The sequence below is a fragment of the Artemia franciscana genome, chromosome 15 (assembly GCF_032884065.1).
Source record: "Artemia franciscana chromosome 15, ASM3288406v1, whole genome shotgun sequence".
In the NCBI taxonomy this organism is placed as follows: Eukaryota; Metazoa; Arthropoda; class Branchiopoda; order Anostraca; family Artemiidae; genus Artemia; species Artemia franciscana.
This window is the reverse complement of record NC_088877.1, coordinates 28,924,251-28,949,902: the sequence shown is the minus strand read 5'-3', so window position 1 is coordinate 28,949,902 and position 25,652 is coordinate 28,924,251. Positions and strand designations below refer to the sequence as shown.

Sequence of the window (25,652 nt, the reverse complement as noted above, 5' to 3'; positions counted from 1 at the left end):
TTGAACGTCGAAAACAGGGTAAGTCAGTCGACGGCCAACCTACCATCTTCAAAGATACCACGATAGGAAGATTTTACACCGTTCACCCCAATCAACATGAATGCTTCTTTCTACGCCTGCTTTTGGTGAATGTACCCGGTCCGAAGTCCTTTGAGAACTGTAAACGGTACTATACATGACACTTACCGTAGTGCATGCCAAGCTCTGAATTTATTGGAGAATGACCGACACTGGGATAACTGCATCAATGACGCGTACGACGTCAACTCCAAGTCAAATTCGTGCATTGTTTGGCATCATACTAACAACTTGCTCTCCATCAGCTCCTGCAGAGTTATGGGAAAAATATAAATCAAAAATGTCCGAAGATATACTCCATCAAAAACGGTTAGAGACGTCAGATATGACTTCTGATTTTACATCAGAAATTTATAACTACACTTTAGTTATTATAGAAGATTTTGTGTGTATGTATGGCAAACAAACCTCTTCAGGATTTGGGAATGCCTTCACCTAATCGTACCGCTGCTATTTCGACATATGTAGAATTGGATCGTGAACAAAGTAGTACGAGTGATCTATTGTCGTATGTACAAAATAACATTTCCGAGTTAACGTCGGAACAAAAAGATATTTATGATACGATAATGCATTGTGTAGATAACAACGTTGGAGAAATTTTCTTTTTGGATGCGCCAGGAGGTACTGGTAAAACGTTTGTGATAAAACTGATTCTGGCATCAATTCAATCAAAAAATGATATAGCGTTGGCAATTGCGTCGTCCGGAATAGCCGCAACGTTGCTGCCTGGTGGAAGAACTGCTCATTCCGCTTTGAAATTGCCTCTGAATTTGCATTCTACAGAAACTCCCACGTGCAATATTTCCAAATCATCTGGGATGGGTAAAGTATTGCAGCAATGCAAACTTATTATTTGGAACGAGTGCACAATGGCACACAAAAAATCGCTCGAGGCTCTGGATCAATGTTTGAAAGATTTGCGAGGGAATTCGAAACCCTTTGGCAGCACATTAATATTGCTTGCGGGAAATTTCAGGCAAACTTTACCTATAATACCTAGATCAACCCCTGCAGACGAAATGAATGCTTGCCTGAAAACTTCTAATTTATGGGCACACGTAAAAACATTAAAATTAACTACAAATATGCGTGTCCGATTGCAAAACGATGACTCTGGTCAAACTTTTTCAGATCAATTGCTGGCAATTGGAAACGGAAAGCTCCCAGTAGACTCAATTTCAGGACGTATACAACTACCTGCTGAATTCTGTAATTTAGTGACGTCCAAAAATGAATTGATTGAAAAAGTATTTCCGAATATTCTAAACAATTATAAAAATAATAAATGACTAAGTGAAAGCACCCAAAAATATAGACGTCCACGAAATCAACAATAATGTTTTGACCAAGATTCGAGACCAGGCAGTCCTTTACAAGTCAGTCGACACAGTTTTTGGAACCAAATGAGGCGGTTAATTATCCATCTGAATTTTTAAATTCCGTGGATCTTTCAGGGTTTCCACCACACGTGCTACAACTAAAAATAGCCGTACCAATAATACTGTTAAGAAATATCACCCCCAAATACCACCCCCAAAATACATAGCAATCACCATCAACAAATCTCAAGGGCAATCATTAGAATAATGAGGTATAGATCTGAATACAGACTGTTTTACCCATGGAAAATTATATGTTGCATGTTCAAGAGTCGGTAAACCTGACAATCTATTTATATGCACAGACAATGGGACAGCCAAGAATGTTGCATATTCGCAAGTTTTAAGTAGTATATATATATATATATATATATATATATATATATATATATATATATATATATATATATATATATATATATATATATATATATATATCTATATTTACAGGTGGGACAAAGGGACACAATAGGGAAGGAATATAAATGAGGACCGGGACACTCAAAGAGAAAGCGACCGGGACACAAGGAATGTTCGATTAGCAATCAGGGACACAGGGAAACAACAACAACGGGGACGCCGGGGGGCACAGGGGGTCTTCTATATATATAAAAATAGACATCCAGACACAAATCACGACCGGGACACAGGGAATATAAATGACGACCGGGACACAGGGACACAACTACAACGGGGACGCCGGGGGCACAGGCGGGATATATAAATGACGACCGGGACACAGGGATTGTTCGAATAGAAATTACAGACTGGGACACAAATGATGACCGGGACACCGGGACACAGGGAATATAAATGACGACCGGGACACTCAAAGAGAAATTACAAACTGGGACACCGGGACACAAATGACGACCGGGACACAGGGAATATAAATGACGACCGGGACACAGGGACACATCATTAAAATAATAAGGTATAGATCTGAATACGGATTGTTTTTCTAATGGACAATTATATGTTGCATGTTCAAGAGTCAGTAAACCTGATAATCTATTTACATGCATTCACAGGTGGTCACAGGGACACAACTACAATGGCGCGTAACTTACGCGCGCGGGGGGGCTTGGGGGGCGCGAAGCGCCCCACCAACTAGGTGTTGGGTTGGCGCGAAGCGCCACCCCCACAGCTAGTATATATATATATATATATATATATATATATATATATATATATATATATATATATATATATATATATATACTAGCTGTTGGGGTAGCGCTTCGCGCCACCCCAACACCTAGTGGGTGGGGGCGCTTCGCGCCCCCCCCCCCCAAGCCCCCCTGCGCGCGTAAGTCGTTACGCGCCATATTAGTCACGCGCCATTGTAGTTGTGTCCCTGTCTCCCACCTGTGAATATAGATAGATATATATATTTATGTTTTTAACTACGTAAAACTTGCGAATATACAACATTCTTCGCTGTCCCATTGTCTGTATATATAAATAGATTGTCAGGTTTACCGACTCTTGAACATGCAACATATAATTGTCCATGGGAAAAACAATCCGTATTCAGATCTATACCTCATTATTCTAATGATTTCCCTTGAGCTTTGTTGATGGTGATTGCTAATCAAACATTCCCTGTGTCCCCATCGTCATTTATATACCCCCCTGTGCCCCCCGGCATCCCCGTTGTAGTTGTGTCCCTGTTTCCCAGTCGTCCTTTACAGTCGACAAACATGACGTCAGTCAACACACAAACCTGACGTCAGTCGACAAACACGTCCCAGTCGTCATTTGTGTCCCGGTGTCCCAGTCTGTAATTTCTCTTTGAGTGTCCCGGTCGTCATTTATATTCCCTGTGTCCCGGTCTGTATATACATTCGTTTTTGAAGTGGTTTATGATGATATAAATTTTTTATTTTTTCCCTTTTTTTCTTTTTAGTTTTTTTTTGGTTTTTACCTATTTTTTAGCTTTTTAGTTTTTTTTTGTAGTTTTTACCTTTTTTATTTTTTTTTTATTTTTATTTTTTTTTTTAGTTTTCTTTTTCTCCTTTATTTTTCATTTTTTTTTAGTTTTTTTTTCTTTTTCAGTTTTTAGTTTTTTTATTAGTTTATACTTTTTTTCTTTTTAGTTTTTTTGCTGTTTTTACCCTTCTTTTAGTTTTTTTTCTATTTTAGTTTTTAGTTTTTTACCTTTTTTAGTTTTTTTTAGTTTTTTAGCATTTTTAAGTTATTTTAGAAGTTTTTACCTGTTTTTTAGTTTTTTTCTTTTTTAGTTTTTTTTCTTCTTTTGTATTAAAGCTAAAGCCAAGGTTCGAACCTGGAACCTCTCGGACCTAGAACATGGATCATAACGCTTTACCAACTCAGCTACTTCGGCTTGAATACATTTACCTTTTTAAGTTTTTTTTTATTTTTATTTTAATTTTTTTTAGTTTTCTTTTTCTCCTTTATTTGTCAGTTTTTTTCCTTTTTTTAGTTTTTTTTTCTTTTTTAGTTTTTTTAGTTTTTTTATTAGTTTTTAGTTTTTTTTCTTTTTAGTTTTTTTGTAGTTTTTACCTTTTTTTTAGTTTTTTTAGTTTTTTTTACCTTTTTAGTTTTTAGTTTTTTACCCTTTTTTTGTAGTTTTTTTTAGCTTTTTTAGTTTTTTTAGTATTTTCTTTTTAGTTTTTTTGTAGTTTTTATCTTTTTTAGTTTTTTTTTCTTCTTTTGTATTAATGCTAAAGCCAAGGTTCGAACCTGGAACCTCTCGGACCTAGAACCTGGAACATAACGCTTTACCAACTGAGCTACTGTATTTGTATTTGTATCGGATTAACGACGCTTCTTGATTACTAAGGTCCCTGCGTCGGCCCTGCAGTGCATTCCTGCAGCATGGTTCGATCTCTGGGTCCCGTATTACCACGCTAAGGTCAAACCCACAGCGCCAACACAGGTAGTTATATAACTGAGCTACTTCGGCTTGAATACATTCGTTTTTGAATTGGTATGTGATGAGATAATTCAGACGTCATATGCGGACAGTGACGTCACTCGATACACAGACACACAGACAACTTATTTTTATATATATAGATAGATAGATACTAGCTGTTGGGGTGGCGCTTCGCGCCACCCCAACAGCTTTCTTTTGTATTAATGCTAAAGCCAAGGTTCGAACCTTGAACCTCTCAGACCTAGAACCTGGAACATAACGCTTTACCAACTGAGCAACTGAGCTTTTTTTATTTTTTTTTTTTTTTAGTTTTCTTTTTCTCCTTTATTTTTCAGGTTTTTCCTTTTTTCAGTTTTTTTCCTTTTTTTAGTTTTTTTTCTTTTCCAGTTTTTAGTTTTTTATTAGTTTTCAGTTTTTTTTTCTTTTTAGTTTTTTTTTGCTGTCTTTACCCTTTTTTAGTTTTTTTTTCTTTTTTAGTTTTTAGTTTTTTACCTTTTTTTAGTTTTTTAGCTTTTTTAGTTATTTTAGTAGTTTTTACCTGTTTTTTAGGTTTTTTCTTCTTTAGTTTTTTTTCTTCTTTTGTATTAATGCTAAAGCCAAGGTTCGAACCTGGAACCTCTCGGACCTAGAACCTGGAACATAACGCTTTACCAACTCAGCTACTTCGGCTTGAATACATTTACCTTTTTTAGTTTTTTTTTATTTTTATTTTTAGTTTTTTTAGTTTTCTTTTTCTCCTTTATTTGTCAGTTTTTTTCCTTTTTTTAGTTTTTTTTTTCTTTTTCAGTATTTAGTTTTTTTAGTTTTTTTTTTCTTTTTCAGTATTTAGTTTTTTTAGTTTTTTTTATTAGTTTTTAGTTTTTTTGTAGTTTTTACCTTTTTTTAGTTTTTTTTAGTTTTTTTTAGTTTTTTAGTTTTTAGATTTTTACCCTTTTTTAGTTTTTTTTAGTTTTTTAGCTTTTTTAGTTTTTTTGGATTTTCTTTTAGTTTTTTTGTAGTTTTTATCTTTTTTAGTTTTTTTCTTCTTTTGTATTAATGCTAAAGCCAAGGTTCGAACCTGGAACCTCTCGGACATAGAACCTGGAACATAACGCTTTACCAACTGAGCTACTGTATTTGTATTTGTATCGGATTAACGACGCTTCTTGACTAATAAGATCCCTGCGTCGGCCGTGTAGTGCATTCCTGCAACATGGTTCGATCTCTGGGTCCTGTATTACCACGCTAACAACACAGGTTGTTATATAACTGAGCTACTTCGGCTTGAATACATTCGTTTTTGAATTGGTATGTGATGAAATAATTCAGACGTCATATGCGGACAGTGACGTCACTCGACACACAGACAACTTATTTTTATATATATAGATACAGATACTAGCGGTATGGGTGACGCATCGCGCCACCCCAACACCTTGTTGGTGGGGGTGCTTCGCACCCCCCAAGCCCCCCCGCGCGCGTAAGTCGTTACGCGCCATATTAGTTACGCGCCATTGTAGTTGTGTCCCTGTGTACCACCTATGAATATAGATAGATTTATATATGTGTTTTGAACTATGTAAAATTTGCGAATATACAACATTCTTGGCTTTCCCATTGTCTGTGCATATACAAAGACTTATGTACTTATAATGACGTCATATGCAAACGCTCTTTTTACAAACAAACAAACAAAACATTCCTCGGCACGATTTTTTTGGTAATTTCTCTTTTAGCCACTAGCCTGTTTTCATGTTGTTCTTGTGATTCCTCGGTAGGATTTTTTGGTAATTTCTCTTTGAGACGCAAGCCTGTTTTCACGCCGTTCTTGTAATTCCTCGGAACGCTTTCTTTTCTTACTTTCCCTATTAGCCGGCAAGCCTTTTGGCATTAACTCTTTAAGCAGCTTCCTCGGCTGTTTCTTCTGCCATTGTAGGATTTATAATAAAATTACTCTTTGAATTAACTCTTTCCTCGGCTGTTTCTTCTGCCATTGTGCCCGACGCCATGCTGGGGCCCGTGTGGACCAGTGACAAAGCCACTGGGACCCAGCACTGTGTGGTTAGAACACTACAGAAAATGAGAATCCATATATAGAAGCCTGCTGCGTCCCATGCTTGGGCCCGACAGCGAAGCCGCCGGGACCCAGCACTGTCTGTGGTTAAAACACAAGGGACAATGAGAATCCATATATGGAAGCCTGCTGCGTGCCATGCTGGTGCCCGGCAGCAAAGCTGCCAGGACCCAGCTAGTCTAAATACATAAAAATAAGTTGTTTGTCGACTGACGTCATGTTTGTCGACCGACGTCATTATAAGGCGTCATGTTTATCGACTGACGTCATTACAAAGATTGAGCATTATGACGTCATGTATGTATTTTGTATGTTTGTATGACGTCATTATAAGTTGCCGTCATTATAAGTATATGTCTTTGTATATGACGTCATTATACGTATATAAGGCTTGCGATTCAAAGAGATATATATATATATATATATATATATATATATATATATATATATATATATATATATATATATATATATATATATATATATATATATATATATATATATATATATATATATATATATATATAAGTTGTTTGTTTGTGTGTTGACTGTCGTCATGTTTGTGTGTCGACTGACTTCATGTTTGTCGACTGACGTCATGTTTGACTACTGACGAAATTATAGACCGGGACACCGGGACACAGGGAATATAAATGACGACCGGGACACTCAAAGAGAAATTACAGACTGGGACACCGGGACACAAATAACGACCGAGACGCCAAGGGGCACAGGGGGATATATAAATGACGACGGGGACACAGGGAATGTTCGACTAGCAATCACCATCAACAAAGCTCTAGGGCAATCATTAGAATAATGAGGTATAGATCTGAATACGGATTATTTTTCCCATGGACAATTATATGTTGCATGTTCAAGAGTCGGTAAACCTGACAATCTTTTTATATGCACAGACAATGGGATAGTGAAGAATGTTGTATATTCGCAAGTTTTACGCAGTTAAAAACATTACGCAGTTATATATATATATATATATATATATATATATATATATATATATATATATATATATATATATGATGAAAAGAGAAATCACCAATGCTACAGCCCAAAAAAAAAAAAAAAAAAAAAAAAAAAAAAAAAAAAAAAAAAAAAAAAAGACAGAAGGAGAAAAGGAAGACTGTTTTCCTAAATTAGTGATTAATATAGACCAGCACTTGAATGAGGCCTTAACCCTACTCATCCATACAATCACATAGGTCAAACAGCATAGCCACACACAATCAACCATAAAGAATAATCCATGGACAGGCAGTCATGTCGTCAATAAGTATAAGTCGTCATTTACCGAACAATAGAAAAAATAATATAGACAAATAATTCAGAGGCAACACCCAACATAAGGGCTCATCAGGAGAATACACTGGCCTATATAGGGTTTCGCCACTCTAAATTCTCTACCCAGCACAGTGTTGTGGCTACCACAGAATATCCATGGCATCCCCGCGTCAGGTATCACCCCCAAAATACATGCCTATGAAAAAAAAACCCAGCAAATGTAAAACAACCAAGTAAAACCAAAACAAGCTTATCTTGTTAATATATCCCTCCCTTTAGCAACAATAGGTAAACTAAATATTATAAATTTTACCAAATCACAAATATTAACACATTGCAAAAAACCTGAATGAACTAAACAATTATAGAATTCATCTTTACCATGTGGCTAATTTAAAAAAAAAATCCGCTCAATTAGAAACACAATTCAAAATAAATGGCGCTGTGACAACATTTCTCGAACCTCCGAAATTAGTTAAAAATTTCTTTAAGTATTTCTAGATAATTCTTTTGATATTTATTTAAAAGTTCGTTATAATGAAAACTAAATTTTTTAAATTGCCAAGTTAATTTATTTGCAGAAAAACCTCTTGATATCAATTTTTGGCTTAAGATTTTACATCTATTTTTAAAATCAATATAATTACTACAAATCCTTGCATAACGAAGTAACTGTGAGACCAACGCTGAATATGTGATATTTGAGTGTATATTACTTTCAGGGAATGGGAAACTAATCACTTCAAAATCAAAATCATCCGTTTTATTATACATTTTAAAACTTAATTTATTATTATCACAAATATTAATATTTAAATCTAAGAAATGATCTTCATGACCAGCACCATGACTAGGCTCAAGAATAAGCTCTGATGGATATATATTTTTAGAAATATCAATGAAATCCTTACAATTTAAGACCAAAATATCATCTAAATATCTTTTATTATTTGACAAAGCATGTTTTAAATTAATTGGATTATTCTTATCCATCATATATTTATATTCTAGTTGACTTAAAAACAAGTCAACTATAAATGGGCTGGCATTCCCCCCCCCCCATGGGAATTCCCATAATTTGCTTGTACAAATCACCCCCAAATCTTATATAAGTATTGTATAAAACAAATTCCAATAACTCAAAAATCATATCCAAGCTGTAACATCTCAAGTTAACTGTAGTATTAAAGCAGTTTGTCCATATGGCTTTTTTATTATAACTGTCTATTTTTAAGAACCTTTTACTAGATAAGAGGAAAGATTTCTTTATAACAGTTTTTAAATTATCAAACACTAAATTAAGTGATAAATTAGTATACATTGTCGCAAAATCGAAAGACTCAATTCTTTTAGCTGAAACCATTGTTAAAGAATCTATCACCTGCAGTGAATTATTAACACTCCAATATGGATTAAAATTCGAAAATTTTTTAATACCAGAACAATAGGTTTTAAGTTTATTTACAATTTCCTTTAAAATTAAAGAGAGGTCAGTAGCAGCAATGCGGGTTGGACATTTAGCTGCTCCAGCAATAAACCGTGGTTTAGGGGGATTCTTATGAAATTTTACAGTCCAATATAGGAAAGGGAACTTTTTATCATTGTCATTTATTTTAATATTAAAATTTTTAAAAAGTATTTCTTCAGTCTTTTCAATTAAATTCTCATCCTCTATATTTACCTTTTCATAAACATTAGTTGTGCATAACTCCCTTTTTAAGATATCACAATACAGCTTCTGACAAATTATGGCAAAATTATTATTAGCTTTATCCACTGGCACAATTACAAATTCATTCTTTAGATTAGCAATTGCTTGTTTAATCTTCGCATTATAAAATAATGATTTAGTGTTACTATTTTTTAAGTTAGAATATATTTTATTTCTTACTCTACTAATAATTAAATTCTTCCAACTTTGAAAACTCTCTTTATTTTTATTCTCTTTCTTACACCACTTATCAATAAATAAATCAAAATCATTTTCCAAGCCATCAAGAACACTCGATGGTTTCAGATGATGAGAAAGACGGAAATTAGCCCCTTTATTCATTATAATTTGAAGATCATCTTGCTTTATTATTGACAAGTCCCCTGTTATAACATGTTTGTAAGTAGGATTTACAAATGGGCCAAGTTGCTTACAATTACAAACCGGTTCCCAATTTATATCGCTATCTAGTTTTTTTAGTATTAAATTATAATTAAAAATAATTTGCCCAATAGTTTTTGAAAATTTATAAGTTAAAACTGGACTATCATTATAATTTAAATTACTAGGAAGGGCCTGTTTCACATGCTGCTGATTTAAAATTTCTGGTAAATTAATATCTTCAATCTGCTTACAAGTAAAATTAATAGGTAAATATAATCTGTTATCCTTATCACTAATCTTATCGAACTTTTTCTTTTTTGAAATATATATATATATATATATATATATATATATATATATATATATATATATATATATATATATATATATATATATATATATATATATATATATATATATATATATATATATATATATATATATATATATATATATATATATATATATATATATATATATATATATATATGAATATATATGAATATATATATATATATATATATATATATATATATATATATATATATATATATATATATATATATATTTATATATATATATATCTATCTACATTCACAGGTGGGACACAGGGACACAACTACAACGGCGCGTAACTAATATGGCGTGTAACAGCTTTGCACGCGGGAGGGGGGGCTAGGGAGAAACGGGACACAGGGACACAACTACAATGGCACGTAACGACTTACGCGCGCGGGAGGGGGGGGGGCTTAGGGGGGCACGAAGCGCTACCCCACCAGCTAGTTTAGTATAAATCCTACAATGGCAGAAGAAACAGCCAAGGAATCAAATCGTTCCGAGGAATCAAACAGGCTTAAAGAAAACTAAAAAAAAATAAAAAAAAAAATAAAAAAGGTAAAAAACTAAAAAAAAATAAAAAGAAAAAACTAAAAAAAATAAAAAAGCTAAAAAACTAAAAAAAAAGAAAAAACAAAAAAAGAAAAAAATTAAAAAAAGAAAAAAATAAAAAAGAAAAAAATTAAAAAAAGAAACTAAAAAAAAAGAAAAACTAAAAAAAGAGAAAAAATAAAAATAAAAAAACAAACAAAAAAAAGAAAAAAACTAAAAAAACTAAAAAAGAAAAAAACTAAAAACAAGAAGAAAAATTAAAAAAGAAAACAAATTAATAAAAAGAAGAAACTAAAAAAAAGAAAAACTAAAAAAGAAAAAAACTAAGAAAAGGAAAAACTAAAAAAGAAAAAACAAAAAAAAGAAACTATATCTATATATATATATATATATAAATAAGTTGTATGTATGCATGTTTGTTTGTTTGTGGGTTTGCATATAATGTATATAAGGTTTTGTTTATGACGTCATTATAAGATGACACTACAGACAAACAAACATCCAAATGCCATCTAACTAACCTAACCTAATGTGGTAAATATATGACTGTTCATATTATTGACTTACCAATAAAGTGAACATACCACTTGAAGCAGTTTTTGAACTCTTAAAAATGACAAATTGGTTGTTTTCTGACAAAATAATACTATGTTTTTTCAGTGATGTTTTCTTGGTTGTTTTTGACAAAATAATTCTACATTTTCTCAGTACCAAAATTATTTATAATAAGGTTAGTTTAGGTTCAGTCAAAAAGTGCTTCAATTTGAATTTGCAATAGAATTAATTATTCTATTCATCAAGAGCATACAAAAGGCATCAAAAAAAGGCATAGCATGTTCACTTTATTGGTAAGTCAATAATATGAACAATCATATATTTACCCATAATTTAACCTATCCTAACCTAATTTATCAGTGTTTGTCTATTAATATGTTTTTGTGAGAAATTATTAGATGAAGCTGGTGGTATTTGATTGCAAAGGCTATACAGATTATTTGAAAACAAAAAAATGTAGTTGGACCAATGTTTATTTTTCAGAATACTGTTAAAGAAAATTGTAAAACAGTGAAAGAAGTAAAGATAAAGGTTCTCCTCCTGCAACATGCATTGACTAGAATTGTTCTATATATCATGAAGTAAAAATTGTTGGTAAAATTCTAGTTAATTGACTTCTTGCTATCTCAGAAAGGGTTTAGGTTAGGAAAATGAAACTTTCAGGGATGAATCTACAGACTAAAATATATCCTGGGAAGATTGCTGACCTTTATTTTTAAAGGTCATCAAAGGTCAGGGCCCTTTAGAGGGAGAACGAGTGAAGGTAGTTGCTTCAAAATATATTCTGGGACATACTTTAGTCTGTAGATTCATCCCTGAAAGTTTCATTTTCCTAACCAAACCCTTTCTGAGATAGCAAGAAGTCAATTAACTAGAATTTTACCCTAGCTCCTAATAAGCTGTAAGTAGAAATAACCCTACCTCTTCAGGTAAAAGATTCCAATGTCCTCCCATTATCATTTTTTGGCCTAGTTCTCAATTACTTTTCTGTAGAATTGATTCAACAATCTTGGACTTTGGATCGTGTTGCAGGACCCTGAGCATTGCACTCGTATTCAGAAAAAATCTGATAATTTTGATGATTTATTAACCGTTCTATCTCGTCAAGTGCCCTTAGGACGTCTTTGTGTCCATTGATTTTTTTAGAAATAAAATTATTTCACAAAGTCACATGATTTAATTTGAAATTACTTATAACATCTCAATCCGTTGCTTTCATTCCGTACAATCCTCAAATTTACGGTCTACCGGTAAACCTGAAAATTATTCAACAGATTAAATACATGGGCTACTTCAAAAAAAAATTTCTACTTCATCTTTGGGGATGGATTCCAATTCCAGATTGATGGATTGAATTGACTATACATTAGTCTACTCTTAACAAATTCCTGAAAATAAGTTTGATTTGATGCTTCAATATTCATCGAAAGTTACAGCACTTATTTTAAATCTGTATTAGCGTGCAGCTAAGAATATTCCATGCTGGCTTTTTATGTGCGACAGGAGCTAAGTTGCAAGGCAGGCCTAATGTATCAGTTAACTTACCAATTGTTGAAGAGATTCTGTTTTCTTTAAATAGCCTATGTATAATTAAACATATGCTAGTGTTGAAAACATATGCTAGCATTGAAAACATTGTAGCTTAGGCTAGTTTGTTCCTTTTTCCAGACCCTAGCCTAGATCTTTGTAGACTTACTAACAAAATTCTGAAGCTTACCTCTTTATGTTCCTAAAATTCCTATTACGTCTAGGGTATTGGGCAAGCAACATTTGACTATTAAAGTCATTGATCCTTTAGGCTATAGCCTATACTAAGCAATGAATATTGTCATTTACTCTTATATAGAAAGCACTTTAAAGTCAAACAAAAGACAATATTATGATGCCTCTAAACATAGAGAATGATAAAAAGCTTGGTAAAACTCTAGTTTAGTGACTTCTTGCTATCTCAGAAAGGGGTTACATTAGGAAAATGAAACTTTCAGGGATGGGTCTACAGGCCAAAGTATGTCCTGGGAAGGTATTTTGAAGTACCTACCTCCATTCCCTCTCCCTCTAGAGAGTCCTGACCTTTGATGACCTTTAAAAATATGTGTGTTATAAAAGTACTAGCTGTTGGGGTGGCGCTTTGCGCCACCCCAACACCTAGTTGGCAGGGGCGCTTAGCGCCCCCCCCCAAGCCCCCCGCGTGTGTAAGTTGTTATGCGCCATATTAGTTACACACCATTGTAGTTGTGTCCCTATGTCCCACCTGTGATATATATATATATATATATATATATATATATATATATATATATATATATGTTTTAACTATGTAAAACTTGCAAATATACAACATTCTTTGCTGTCCCATTGTCTGTGCATATAAATAGAATGGCAGGTTTAATGACTCTTGAACATGCAACATATAATGGTCCATGGGAAAACAATCCATATTCAGATCTATACCTCATGATTCTAATGATTGCCCTTGAGCTTTGTTGATGGTGATTGCTAATCAACAATTCCCTGTGTCACCATTGTCATTTATATATCCCCCTGAGCCCCCTGGCGCCCCTGTTGTAGTTGTGTCCCTGTGTCCCGGTTGTCATGTCCTGGTGTCCTGGTTGTCATTTGTGTCCTGGTCTGTATATACATTCGTTTTTGAATTGGTCTTTTTTTAGGTTTTAGTTTTTTACCTTTTTTTAGTTTTTTTTTCTTTTTTTTAGTTTTGTTTTCTCCTTTATTTTTCATTTTTTTTTCCTTTTTCATTTTATTTTCTTTTTTAGTTTTTTTTAGCTTTTTTAGTTTTTTATTAGTTTTTAGTTTTTTTTGTTTTTTTTAGTTTTTTGTAGTTTTTACCTTTTTTTAGTTTTTAATTTTTTTTTACCTATGTCCTGGTCATCATTTATACTCCCTGTGTCCCAGTCGTCATTTGTGTCCTGGTGCTTTGTTGATGGTGATTGCTAATCAAACATTCCTTGTGTCCTGGTTGTCATTTATATTCCCTATGTGCCAGTGTCCCAGTCGTCATTTGTGTCCTGATGTCCCAGTCTGTAATTTTTGTCAGTTGAAAACATGACGTCAGTTGAATATATATATATATATATATATATATGTTTTTAACTATGTAAAACTTGCGAATATGCAACATTCTTTGCTGTCCCATTGTCTGTGCATATAAATAGAATGTCAGGTTTAACAACTCTTGAACATGCAACATATAATGGTCCATGGGAAAACAATCTGTATTCAGATCTATACCTCATGATTCTAATGATTGCCCTTGAGCTTTGTTGATGGTGATTGCTAATCGACAATTGCTTGTGTCGCCATTGTCATTTATATATCCCCCTGAGCCCCCCAGCATCCCTGTTGTAGTTGTGTCCCTGTGTCCCGGTCATCATTTCCTGGTGTCCTGGTCGTCATTTGCGTCCCGGTCTGTATATACATTCGTTTTTGAATTGGTCTTTTTTTTAGGTTTTAGTTTTTTACCTTTTTTTAGTTTTTTTTCTTTTATTTAGTTTTGTTTTTCTACTTTATTTTTCATTTTTTTTTCCTTTTTCATTTTATTTTCTTTTTTAGTTTTTTTTAGCTTTTTTAGTTTTTTATTAGTTTTTAGTTTTTTTTTTCTTTTTAGTTTTTTTGTAGTTTTTACCTTTTTTTTTAGTTTTTAATTTTTTTTTACTTATGTCCTGGTCATCATTTATACTCCCTGTGTCCAGGTCGTCATTTGTGTCCTGGTGCTTTGTTGATGGTGATTGCTAATTGAACATTCCTTGTGTCCCGGTCGTCATTTATATTCCCTATGTGCCGGTGTCCCAGTCGTCATTTGTGTCCCGATGTCCCGGTCTGTAATTTCGTCAGTTGAAAACATGACGTCAGTTGACACAGAAACATGACGTCACCTGACAGACAGACAGACAACTTATTTTTATATATATATAGATAACCTTGCAAAATAGATCTTCTGCTTGAATGAAGTACAACAAAATTGTTTTCAGCTTCACAACTTTGCTGAATCCTAATTTATAAGGTTTTAAATATGCAAATACATTTCCTGAATTTTGCAAAATAAACAAACATTGATATGGCTAGAATTCCTCAAATAACAGGAATTGCATTTTCAAAACTAAAGGCAAAGAAAAAGCAACTGGCAACTTAAAATTAAGGTTAAATGTTGTTTTGTCAAAATTTTAATATGTATTAGACCTATCATTTAGGTGAATTTCAGGGCCCTCTATAGGGAGAAGGAGTGGAGGTGGGTACTTTAAAATACCTTCCTGGGATATACTTTAGCCTGTAGACCCATCCCTGAAAGTTTTATTTTCCTAACCTAACCCCTTTCCAAGATAGCCAAAAGTCACTAAACTAGAATTTTACCACAAGTTTTCTGTTTGAATTTTTCAACATCAAATTATTATGGAGAAGTATGAATAAAGTTATACAGTTGACTATTTGGTTTTCTTCTTTAATTTCTATGATCCACTAAAATCTCATAGAGAATAAATTATATTACCCCAGTGATACATAGAGTCAACAACAAAAAATCTACATGATCTACAACAATACAAATCTACAACAAAAAACAACAATGTCTACATGATTTCATGTATAGTGCAGCCTAAATAAAGTCATAAAGATGAGTTTTTTGCTTGTATTACAATAGAGTAGCCTAAAGTTTCATATAGATGAATTTTTAATATAGTCTATGTCTCATTCTTTTATAGAGCAAACATCAATAATGTCATACAGATGACTTTCTATATCTCACATTATTACCAAGCAAACATGAATAAGTCATAAAGACATACAAATCACTTTTATAGCTTGTGTGTACAATTATCTATTTCTATTTCTAGAGAAGAGATGATCTTATCTTAAATATTTTTAGAAAATCTAGCTGAGGCCAATAATGACCCCCTGATGCGAATCACTGTAATGGAGCTTGCACAAATGAGCTTTATAAGCACAATAGTTTACAAAAGCACTGAAGTTTCATGGTGGGTGAATCCAACAGTCAAATCAAGCAAGCAATCAACTTTTATGAAGATTAAATAAAAAAAACAAGTTTTTTAAACTGCAAGTAAGGAGCAACAGTAAAACTTAAAACGAACAGAAATTACTTCGTATATGAAAGAGGCTGCTTCCTCATCAACGCCCCGCTCTTTACGCTAAAGTTTTTTACTGTTTTAGAAAGAAGAATTGAGAGAAAGAGTCAAACCTTAGCGTAAAGAGCGGGGCGTTGATGAGGAAGCAGCCTCTTTCATATACGAAGTAATTTCTGTTCGTTTTAAGTTTTACTGTCGCTCCTTACTTGCAGTTTAAAAAACTTGTTTTTTTTATTTAATTTCTGAACGTTTTTGAAGTAATGCATGTTATTATTTTCCAGCTGTACTTTTTAAATTAAAAAAATACTTTAGTGTAAAGAGTGAGGAGTTGTGCAGGGGACAACCTCTTTCATTTACGGAATAATTTTGTTTGCTTTAAGTTTTAATGTCGCTCCTTACTTTCCGTTTAATTTTTCTTTTATTTAATTTCTGAACGTTTTTGAATTAATGCATGTTTTATTTTGTCTCTCCACAATAATTAATTCATGAATAATTAATTATTATTTGTTAGTAATAATTAAGTAAAAAAATTAAGATCAATAATCATCTCAAAATTAACACAAGCAAATATTATCATAAATCAAAGTGTAGCTAATTTCACGTGTAAAGCTTAGAGTATTAAGATGAAAAGGGTGTCAAATGCACACATCAACAATATTTTTGGAACGGCTTAACATGTCAAGGCGAAATTTCCGGGGCATCATGAAAGTGATGTTCAACTGAACAAATATGCACATTTTAATATGCACAATCTAATTTCAGGCATGTGGTCAATTTTCGGGGTGATTTTTGGAGCTTCCATCTGTATGTTCGCCATAGATTGGCCCAAAGTTGAAATATTTAAACTTTTATATCTAAACTGACCTACCAAATAATGCTAGTAAATCCTGCTCTCCCTTCATGGAAATTTTCTTCTCCCATTACAAATTCTCAAAGGAAAGTTCCCCCAGCATATCCCCCTCTTCTCAACCCCTCCCCCAAACCAAAAAAATCCTCCCGAAACCGCCTGTATACTTCCCAATAACCATTACTATATGTAAGCACAGGTCAAAGGTTGTAACTTGTTGCCCCTCCCACGGGGACTGTGGGGGAGTAAGTCGTCCCCAAAGACATAGTTATAAGGTTTTTTGACTACGCTGAATAAAATGGCTATCTCAGAATTTTGATCCGTTGACTTTGGGAAAATAATTAGCGTGGGAGGGGGCCTAGGTGCCCTCCAATTTTTTTGGTCACTTAAAAAGGGCACTAGAACTTTTCATTTCCGTTAGAATGAGCCCTCTTGCAACATTCTAGGACAACTGGGTCGATACGATCACCCCTGGGGAAAAAAAAAACAAAAAAAACAAATAAACACGCATCCGTGATCTGCCTTCTGGTAAAAAATGCAAAATTCCACATTTTTGTAGATAGGAGCTCGAAACTTCTACAATAGGGTTCTCTGATACGCTGAATCTGATGGCGTGATTTTCGTTAAGATTCTATGACTTTTAGGGGGCGTTTCCCCCTATTTTCTAAAATAACGCAAATTTTCTCAGGCTCGTAACTTTTGATGGGTAAGACTAAACTTGATGAAACTTATATATTTAAAACCAGCATTGAAATGTGATTCTTTTGATATAGCTATTGGTATCAAAATTCCATTTTTTAGAGTTTTGGTTACTATTGAGCCGGGTCGCTCCTTACTACAGTTCATTACCACGAACTGTTTGATTTTATTAATAAATATTAATTTAAATTGTATTTTTCTTTCAAGTAGGCTTTTTGGAATATTTATTCTCTTAAATATGCTAACAGGTGTCTGTACTTTATTTAATTCTAAACTAAAGAAAGTCTGGGTTATCTAGTTGAAAAAAAGTGTAAGATGTGTTGAAAATTTGTGATATGGAAAATGGTGTTAGAAAATTGCAAGAAAAAATAAACTTCAATACAAAGAGCAAGGGACAATGCATTAGAATATTGTCCTAAATAAAGTCATAGAGATGAATTTTTACCTTGTATTATAATAGAGTAGCCTAAGTAAAGTCATATGGATGACCATTTAATATAGACTATGGCTCCAATACAGAACAGTAGGCCCATGAATAAATTCTTGCAGATGACTTTCAGTTTTTTCCTTAAACCTAAATGATGCACTAAAATGTCATACAGAAGACATTATAATACCCTAATCTTACATTAAAAATAAACAAAAAGTCAAACGTGTGACTATTTAAAATAGGCTATCTTTATATTGTAGAGTAATATGAATTAAGTCTTACAGATGACTTTTTTGATTTTTTGCTTAAGCCTAAATGTCATACAGAAGACATTATATTACCCTACTCATACATTAAAAAAATAACAAAAATCTTACATATAGGCTATCATTCTATTGTAGAATAGGCCTAGTATGAGTTAAGTCTTACAGATGACTTTTTTGGCTGTTTCCTTTAACACTAAATTGTCATAAAGATGATATTATATTACTCTACTCATACATTAAAAAAAATAACAAAAAGTCTCACATATGACTTTTTACTCATGATACTATAATAAAGCAGCCTAAATAAAGTCATATGGATAACTTTTTCCTAGAGGCTATGATTCTATTATAGCATGATAATACAACCATACTGGATACTCGAATCATGCAGTATGAATAAAGTCTTACATATGACTTTTTGGATTTCTCCTTAGACATATATGATGAACTAAAATGCTTAACAGAAGACATTATACTACCCTACTTATGTATAGAAAAAAAAACCAACAACAAAAAGTCATACAGTTGACTTTTTAATACATCATTCTATTTCAATGCAGTATGAATAAAGTCTTACATATGACTTTTGGGGTCTTCTATTTATATACATATAGTGTACTAAAATGTCATACAAAATATTTTGTATTGTCTTACTAAGGAGTGAGACAGTATAATGTCTTTTGTATGACGTTTTAGTGCATTATATGTATACACAAAGAGGAAACCTGAAAAGTCATATGTAAGGCTTTATTTATACTGCCTTTCAATAGAATGATGTATTAAGAAGTCATCTGTAGGATTTTCTGTTGTTTTTTTTAATGTCAGAGTGGGGTAGTATAACGTCTTCAGTATGAGATTTTTGTGCATCATTTAGGCTTAAGGAAACACTTTATTTGTAGGCCTACTGCTCTATAATAGAATCATAGCCCATATTAAAAAGTCATCCATATGACTTTATTTAAAAAACTCCATCATAATACAAGGTAAAAAGTCATCTGTATGACTTTATTTAGGACAACATTCTAATGCATCATCCCTTGATTTTTGTATTGATTTTTATTTTTTTAGCACCATTTTTCACATCACAAATCTTTAGCACATCTGACACGTTTTTTTTAACTAGATAACCCAGACTTTCTTTAGTATAGAATCAAATAAAGTGCCAACAATTGCTAGCATATTTAAGAGAATAAATATTCCACACAACCTACTTGAAAACAGAATACAATGTAATTAATAAAATCTCTAAAAATTGATTGTTTGCTTGGTTTGACTGCTGGATTCATCCATCATGCAACTTCAGTGTTTTTGTAAGCTATTGTCTTTATGAAGTTCATTTGTGCAAGCTACATTACAGTGACTCACATCAGGGGGTCATTGTTGGCTTTAGCTGGATTTTCAAAAATATTTAGCAATTATCATCTTTCCTCTAGAAAATTAAATATATGATTACACTCATACAAGGTATAAAAAGTCATTTGTATGACTTTATCGTATTTTTTCTATAAAAATGTGATGTATAAAAAGTCATCTGTATGACTTTATTTCTGTTTGCTCTATAAAAGAATGAGGCATACAAAGTCATCTTTATGATTTACTAGCTGTTGGGGTGGCGCTTCGCGCCACCCCAACACCTAGTTGGTGGGGGCGCTTCGCGCCCCCCCCAAGCCCCCCCGCGCGTGTAAGTCGTTACGCGCCATATTAGTTACGCGCCATTGTAGTTGTGTCCCTATGTCCCACCTGTGAATATAGATATATATATATATATATATATATATATATATATATATATATATATATATATATATATATATATATATATATATATATATATATATATATATATATATATATATATGTTTTTAACTACGTAAAACTTGCGAATATACAACATTCTTTGCTGTCCCATTGTCTGTGCATATAAATAGATTGTCAGGTTTACCGACTCTTGAACATGCAACATATAATGGTCCATGGGAAAACAATCCGTATTCAGATCTATACCTCATGATTCTAATGATTGCCCTTGAGCTTTGTTGATGGTGATTGCTAATCGACCATTCCCTGAGTCGCCATCGTCATTTATATATCCCCCTGTGCACCCCGGCGTCCCCTTTGTAGTTATGTCCCTGTGTCCCGGTCATCATTTATATTCCCTGTGTCCCGGTCGTCATTTGTGTCCCGGTGTTCCAGTCTGTGATTTCTCTTTGAGTGTCCCGGGCGTCATTTATATTCCTTGTGTCCCGGTGTCCTGGTCGTCATTTATATCCCCCTGTGCCCCCCGGCGTCCCCATTGTAGTTGTGTCCCTGTGTCCCGGTCGTCATTTATATTCCCTGTGTCCCGGTCGTCATTTCTATCCCGGTGTCCCGGTCTGTATATACATTCGTTTTTTAGTTTTGTTTTTCTCCTTTATTTTTTTCCTTTTTTCTTTTTTTTCTTTTTTAGTTTATTTAGATTTTTAGATTTTTTAGTTTTTTTATTAGTTTTTAGTTTTTTTTTAGTTTTTACCATTTTTTTAGTTTTTTTAGTTTTTTTTTTTTTACTTATGTCCTGGTCGTCATTTATACTCCCTGTGTCCCGGTCGTCATTTGTGTCTCGGTGCTTTGTTGATTGCTAATTTATATTATATTTATATTTATATTTTTTATATTTATTAATATTTTTTTAGTTTTCTTTTTCTCTTATTTTTCAGTTTTTTCCTTTTTTTTTAGTTTTTTCTTTTTTAGTTTTTAGTTTTTTTTTGTTTTTTACCTTTTTTTAGTTTTTATAGTTTTTTTAGTTTTTTAGCTTTTGTAGTTTTTTTATTAGTTTTTAGTTTTTTTTTAGTTTTTGCCTTTTTTTAGTTTTTTCAGTTTTTTTTAGTTTTTAGTTTTTTACCTTTTTTTAGTTTTTTTTAGTTTTTTAGCTTTTTCAGTTTATTTTCTTTTTAGTTTTTTTTGTAGTTTTTACCTTTTTTAGTTTTTTTTCTTCTTTTGTATTAGTGTGAAATAATTCAGACGTCATATGCGGACAAACACGACGTCACTCGACAGACAGACATAACCCACAAACAACTTATTTTTATATATATTTATTCATATTTTTTTAGTTTTCTTTTTCTCTTTTATTTTTCAGTTTTTTCCTTTTTTTTAGTTTTTTTCTTTTTTAGTTTTTAGTTTTTTTTTAGTTTTTTACCTTTTTTTATTTTTTTTTAGTTTTTTTAGTTTTTGGCTTTTTTAGTTTTTTTATTAGTTTTTATTTTTTTTGTAGTTTTTGCCTTTTTTTATTTTTTTCAGTTTTTTTTTAGTTATTAGATTTTTACCTTTTTTTAGTTTTTTTTAGTTTTTTTTTCTTTTTAGTTTTTTTTGTAGTTTTTACCTTTTTTAGTTTTTTTCTTCTTTTGTATTAGTGTGAAATAATTCAGACGTCATATGCGAACAAACATGACGTCACCTGATCCATCCACAGATCCACACACAGACAACTTATTTTTATATATATAGATTATCATTCTAAATAACTGGAGAAAGCATGTCATTGTCTTCTGCTTGACTTTATGTGGCATTCTAAATAGTAGTAATTGACAATAATCTATATTGTCATATGTATTGAAACCTAGCCTATTGGATTTTCAAAGTTCTTTTTAGTCTCATTACATCCCAGTCTCCACCCCTGGCCTAATACCTTGAATTAAGGCAATATACTTGTTATCATGTCAGCTTCTTTGTCATTGCCACTATGGTATTGGTGTGTTTTCACCAATTATTGACTTTCTGTTTTAATGCCTAGTGGGTACTTAGTGGAAGCATCTACTATTTCTCAGTTCAAAACCATATAACAATAGGCCTACTGTAGGGTAAGATAATCCATAATTGGACAGCTAATCACCACTTTGATAGTTGGTGAATTTGCAGTTTCATGATAATTTAGCTAAAATGAAAGTGAGTACATCAATTAATGCATTTTTCAATACTCATTCATAATTCAATAACAGCTTCTCAAGCCCTTAATAAGGCCCAAAGAGTAAAATAGTCCCTTGCAACCAAAAGTTTAAAAACATGTTTCCAGAAAAGATTATCATATTTTGGTATTAATAAAGAAATAAATAAAAACCGTCTAAGCTAGTCAGAAAAATGGCAATTTATAGCTGATTCAAGAAAACTAATATTATTTCTTTTGTCATAATAGTGAAATGTTATTTTGAAAACAAATTTGCAGGCATTTTCCAAAAGAGCCTGACACCACTTGAAAATGACATCAAAGGAAAAGTGACATCATTTTTGAGGGTTTTCTGGCTTTTTTTTTAATTTCTACAAATTTGTTTCCATAATAATGTTTTTTTTACTAAGACTAATGAAAATAATGATTACCATTCCTGGATCAGCTACAAATGGCAGTTTTTTATTAACACATTTTTTAACTTTTGGTTATTATGGACTGCTGTGAGCTCTTTTAGCACTTTAAGGGCTAAAAATGTAATTTCACCCAGAAGCAATTATTGAATTACAAAAGTAAAGGTGTCAATTGATGTATAGACTTTCATCCTAGCTGAATTATGTTGAAAACAAAACATTTACATGCCAGTTAAATCACTATAAAATTTCAATTGTAATATCTACAAATTAATTTGGTCTCACCATTTAATTTCTCTAAATTTCCTTAATGAGACTGTGATTAGCTTATTCGGGCCCTATCCAATTTCTCATGTAGTTCAATGATGGGATGAACAAAATAATAAAATGACATTGCTCTCTATGCTGATGACTCCAAGCTGTTTTGACCTTCAAATCAATAAAGTCTGCTGAGAGACCTTCATATGATCCAAACATAGGCAGGTGACAGGCTGCTTGAATTTATGATATTGAAGTGCAGCGTCCTTCACTTTGGTAGCAACAATCCCCATTACCAATATACATGTTGAATCTTAACTCATTTTCAAACTCAGCACTAAAGACAAGTCCGTAAGAAAGAGATCTAAGAGTACTGATGGATAGACAAATAAATTTTCACACCCACTGGTAACAAATTATTTCAGAATTAAATTCAAGCCTCAGTGTCCTTAACTAGACTGTAACTTGCTGCTGCTATGCAGTCTTCCTAAGACTCTATAAGGCTGTAGTGAGTTCTGTTTAGTATTTTGGAACTTTTCTTACCACCCCTTCTGTTAAGATACTAGCCTAATGAAAGGATTTCAGAGTGTGCAACAAAGTGTGTAGCTGGACCACAAGATTTTCTATGCTACAAGGGATTAGAATGCTTGCAGTTGTCAACACTCATTTTTAGATGCTACTGTTGGAGACATACTGCTAACTTACAAGTATGATGGATATCAAACTAACCCTTTCTTTACCAAAAATTCAAGTGAGCACCATACAAGTGGGCACTCGCCAATGCTACTTAAACATTCTGTTAATACAAGAACTTGTTAACATTTCTTCTCTGAGTATGTTGCCAACTACAGAAATAGTTCCCAAGCTGAAATGGTGACTTTGCCTACAATTGTGTCCTTCAAGTCGAGACTTGACAAAAAATAAAATTACAAGTCATGGAAATGTTAGTAGGACTGTCTGTCCCATTCAACCATTTACTGGTGCTAACCCCATCATCATTGGCATAGAGCTGAGCAGATCTTAGAGCTAGAGTCTTAGATCTTAGAGCTAGAACAAAGTGTCTTAATCACAGACATATTCAATCTTGTGCATATCTAATTTAAGACAAGCGTTGCAGAGTGAGTAAAGCTAAGTAATTGTGTTTAAATAGGCAAGACTACAATGGTTAATTTGTCTAAATTTAAATGTTAAAAAGCAAAGTTTTTGAAGACTGTAGTCTGCCAATTTCATCTAGACTAGTCCTATATACATCATGCCAAAGCTTAGAAACCCATTGTCTGTCTATTCTTTGTAATAAAATCATAATTTTTCAAAGTTCCCGGTTTTTTCACTTTGCAATAGTATATCTTAATTGAGTTTTATTATGTTTTAAGGCAAACTGTCTTTATTTAAATCTAAATCTATGTTTTATGGGTCAGTAACAAGCCCACTAGGCCTACCTTAACCCTAGGATAATCATTTCTTCTATTGAGTTGAAACAGTAACATAGTAAACCCCAAGCATTTTTTGCAGAAATTTTACTGGCTCAATCTGTTTACTAATCTTTCAAAAATATTTAGGGGGAGAGGCACATTGCTAAGTTATGCAAAGTATATGCTACTCTGTATTATAGCATGTAATTTCCAAAAAATGGCATTCACCTTTAGAATCTTTATGAAAAAGTACCCATTTGTTTGATATGAGAATTGGCCTACCTGGTTAGTAATTTAGCTTCTGCTTTGGTCTAAATTGTGCCATTATCCGAAATGTAGTTGTATTGTGTTTACATATGCTGCAACATCTTGAATTGTAATTCCTGAAAATAGAGATCTGAATCAAAAGTTTCATGTTGGCCCTAGTGAAGGTTGAGCACAGCAAATATCCTTCAGCATGCTTGCTCCTACCAAGTTTAGTTTAAGGGAACATTAATCACACATGTAGGCAGTTGCAAACTTTTTTGTCCCTTCCAAAGACTTCTGATGGTCCAAAGTTTTGGCTGGATGCATTATCCAGCCTTAGCAGAACCTCAAGTTTGCAAAAAAGGCCAGCATGCCAAATAAAAAAAAAAAAAAAAAATTAAGAGAGAAAAACAGGTTTGATTGAAATAATGGAGTGGACCTTTTGTGCACTATAGACGTTTGTTTTTGTCTTGTTTGGTCAGCAGTTCTGGAAGTGTTTAGAATGCAATTGTATTTATTTGTTTTTTAGTTGTTTGTATTTCTTTTTCTTTCTCCCATGTGTTTGGTTTGTTGCTTTTTTTTATCGTTTTATTTTTTGCAAAGAAAAACTATTTTTTCTTCTTTAAAGTTTTTTTTCTCTCTTTCTGTTGAGAAAGGGTCCAGGACCTGTAGCCGAAATATTCTGATTTTTTTTTGTTAATTAAGGTTTTTTGTCTTTTGCTCCACTGTTTTATCTAAATTAAGCCCATTTTTCTATCTATTTTGTAAATGGAAAAGCAATGTGGTGTAAGAAATTATTTAGCATGCCAAATAC

The 25,652-nt window shown here is 32.6% G+C and overlaps 2 protein-coding genes and 1 long non-coding RNA gene across 6 annotated transcripts in view; 1 reads left to right on the top strand and 2 right to left on the bottom strand.

Moving 5' to 3' along the window:
- LOC136036305 (F-box/LRR-repeat protein 2-like) overlaps positions 1–12,502 on the bottom strand; it is a 102,128-nt gene extending 89,626 nt beyond the window's left edge. The window contains exon 1 of the mRNA XM_065718455.1: positions 12,177–12,502. Coding sequence (XP_065574527.1) covers positions 12,177–12,215 — 39 coding nt within the window. The 5' untranslated portion in view covers positions 12,216–12,502. The remainder of the gene's footprint in view (positions 1–12,176) is intronic.
- A 130-nt stretch (positions 12,503–12,632) lies between these two features.
- The window catches only part of LOC136036306 (TBC1 domain family member 5-like), a 66,406-nt gene continuing 53,386 nt past the window's right edge, over positions 12,633–25,652 (top strand). For 2 of the 4 annotated variants that reach the window (XM_065718459.1, XM_065718457.1), the window contains exon 1: positions 12,681–12,784. The gene's annotated coding sequence lies outside the window, so the exon portion shown is untranslated. Of the gene's footprint in view, positions 12,785–25,652 lie in introns of all 4 variants that reach the window. The other 2 variants (XM_065718456.1, XM_065718458.1) reach the window with 2 other exon arrangements.
- The window catches only part of LOC136036309 (uncharacterized), a 487,034-nt gene continuing 482,532 nt past the window's right edge, over positions 21,151–25,652 (bottom strand). The window contains exon 2 of the long non-coding RNA XR_010619690.1: positions 21,151–22,023. This is a non-coding gene — a long non-coding RNA (uncharacterized LOC136036309). The remainder of the gene's footprint in view (positions 22,024–25,652) is intronic.